Here is a 2,907-nt window from a genome sequence, read left to right as displayed (position 1 = left end):
TGAAGGAAGGAAATCAAATATCCAAAATTCCCTCTGGCTGCTCCATCTCACAAGTCTTCGCAAAGTCAGGTTCCTTTACATCAAGGGAGTGAGATACATTTTACCTAATGGCTTAGTACATGTCAACACAAGTTTCTTGGATCTGTACAAATGTTATTTTACTATTTCTTACCATGGTGAGCTCATCATGTTTTCTCTTCCTGGGGATCCTCAGAAACAGTGGCACACTTCTGCTGTTAATCTGTCTGGCTACCTGTTGTCTCTCCACTGTGAAGGGGGCAAACCTTCGTCCATGGCTGTAGTAAATCAAATCAATAAAAAATGACATTGCTGACACAGATTATTGCTAATAATATCTTGAAACTATCTTGATATTTTTTTAACAAGAATCGTACCCTTCAACGTGAAGATTCTATACTAACAGTGTGCACCACCACAATTGACAATTGAGGTCAAATCGGTTCCATCAGGTGGATATTATTCACTGTCCTCAGTACTGTGACCTTCAGGATCCGATGTCTCAAACACATCACTGTCTGTACTTCTGACCTTCAGGAACAGTTCAGGTTGGGTCTGGTTCAGGTGCCACTTTGCAATTGACTTATGAGGACAGGAATTATTTGGCTTTGAGCATGGGCAATGCCAAGAATTTCTTTTTTTGTCATAACATACAGCCACTCTCCCTAACCGGGAATAATATGAGGTGCATGTTTCCAGTACTGACACATATATTCTCGATGCTCCACTGCAAAATTTGACTTCTTTACTCAGTGGGCTGTTCTCCGACTCTGCTTTCTTCTTTCTGGCGAGACACAAGTTCTTTTCATTGTCAGAAATCCACTTTCTTACGACCATATCTGACAGAACTTCTTCCTTCAGTGTGACGTCTGGTTGGGATGAAATAGGACAGTATAATAACGACCTCAGATGGATGCACTGAAACCCCATTAAGCCACTTCTTCTGGCAAATTCTGAAACCTGCTTGCATTTCTCTAGCTCACAGATAACTTGGTGGTTGTTTCCCCAGGTGCGCTTCTGTACATGTATGGGGTTTCTCAGGCCAGAAAAAGTTCTTCCAACAGCAAAAATGCCCTTATTTTGGTCTAAGCATTGGGATGGAAGATGGCGATTAGCAGTGATGTCTGGAGTTGATGATGAGTGACGTCTATCAATGTGCATCTTGAGGTTTTTCTGGTTTAAAATCAAATTACAGAAAGGGCATGTCGTTCTCTTGGGGCTTGACTTGAGTACTTTGCTGCTACTGATGCCGTTGAGTGGAGTGGAGGCTACAGAGGCTGTGGCTGAGTGACGTCTTTCAATGTGGATCTTGAGGTTTTTCTTGTTTAAAATCAAATTACAGAAAGGGCATATCATTCTTTTGAGGCTTGACGTGAGTAATTTGCTGCTACTGGTGCACTGGAGTGGAGTGGAGGCTAGAGAGGCTGTGGCAACATTGAAGACTGCAGAGGTGACAGTGGAGGCTGCAGAGGTGACCATGGAGGCTGTAGAGGCGACCATGGAGGCTGCAGAGGCTGAGGAGGAGACCATGGAGGCTGGAGAGGCTGTGGAGGAGACCATGGAGGCTGTGGAGGAGACCATGGAGGCTGCAGAGGTTGTGGAGGTGACCATAGAGGCTGTGGAGGAGACCATGGAGGCTGCAGAGGCTGTGGAGGTGACCATGGAGGCTGTGGAGGTGACCATGGAGGCTGTAGAGGAAACCATGGAGGCTGCAGAGGCTGTGGAGGTGACCATGGAGGCTGCAGACGTGGCCGTGGAGGCTGCGCCTGTGCACTGCTGCACATGTTTCAAGATACATGGCTGGGTTCTAGTCTCCCCACAATAGCAGCAGTGGTAATGGGAGGTTTTTATACACCCTCTGTAGCATCTGTACATTTTATAACCTACAAAGAGAAATCCAGTTTACAAACAAAATTTGTCAAAATAATATGAGTTAGAAATAGTTAATTAGTTAGACTAATTAACATTAGTCAACAATTTGTACATTTTGGAAGATCTGCAACATTTATTTAGAATAACAAATACCTCCATGTTTAACAGTCATCCTTTCGTGGGTCTGCTGATGTGCCGCTATATAGGCGTACTCCCCCACTTTGCAGCAGAACCTGCATCTGCAGTTCTTTGGGCCTTCAAAAATGGGTTTTGGTAAGGCATCACCCATACAAATATTTGGGTGAATCTGGAAGCAAATGAGGACATGACATTTTTTATTCCAGTATTCAAACTGTTATTATTTGCATTTTCAACAGCATGCATATAAATGACAGAAACCGTTATCATTATTTTTGGTGATTTATATTATTGGAATTGTTCTTTATGTTTGTGAATTATACAACTTAAGGGAACACATTTACATTATATTTCGTATTTTTAGCACCATGCAAATCACTGGTTAGCATTTAATACCACAAACAACGTGAAACTGTTGTTAACTTTAATAACACTAAACGGTCAGTAGAGTAGACTGTCTTCGGTAACGAGACAATCAAGTGTTGTGAAAAATGGCATATTTCAATACAAACATCTGGAAAATACTATACCGTTGTCTCCACGCGTTCCACCATCTTGAGTGTCATCTGACGCAGTTGTTCTATGAGTTCCGCCCATAGAGGTAGGTTCCGCCCCCTATGGGTTCCGCCCATAGTTTCCGGTTCCGCCCCCTGGAATACTGCGGTCAAGTTCTTCTTCTTCATGTAGTTTCCGGCAGACTGGATGCCTTACGGCACATTGCTGCCTCCCACAGGTCACCTATTTGCACATTAACAGAAGTTGACCCAAAGACGAAGGTTCTTTCCAATCACATCATTTATAGACCACAATTTAGGAACCACAAACAAATATTACAAAATAAAACCTACATAAAAACGTAAATAATAATTCAATTCTTTA

At 42.8% G+C, this 2,907-nt stretch overlaps 1 protein-coding gene across 2 annotated transcripts; it reads left to right on the top strand.

Annotated features, from left to right (window-relative positions):
• Positions 1–396: 396 nt before the first annotated feature.
• Positions 397–2,192, top strand: LOC308092658 (uncharacterized protein). Of its 2 annotated transcripts, none has more exons than XM_080438713.1 (2): positions 397–1,851; positions 2,059–2,192. In XM_080438713.1, exon 1 carries the CDS (start codon positions 1,319–1,321, stop codon positions 1,841–1,843), a length of 525 nt encoding a protein of 174 aa, XP_080294839.1. In that variant the 5' UTR covers positions 397–1,318; the 3' UTR covers positions 1,844–1,851; positions 2,059–2,192. The 2 variants fall into 2 exon arrangements, with proteins under 2 accessions (XP_080294839.1, XP_080294840.1); XM_080438714.1 differs by lacking the exon at positions 2,059–2,192 and having other exon boundaries at positions 397–1,672; positions 1,745–1,900.
• The last annotated feature ends 715 nt before the right edge of the window (positions 2,193–2,907 follow it).

Source organism: Gymnoscopelus braueri (genome assembly GCF_963280865.1).
Source record: "Gymnoscopelus braueri genome assembly, chromosome: 9".
Classification (NCBI taxonomy): domain Eukaryota; kingdom Metazoa; phylum Chordata; class Actinopteri; order Myctophiformes; family Myctophidae; genus Gymnoscopelus; species Gymnoscopelus braueri.
This window is presented reverse-complemented; position numbering and strand designations above follow the sequence as displayed.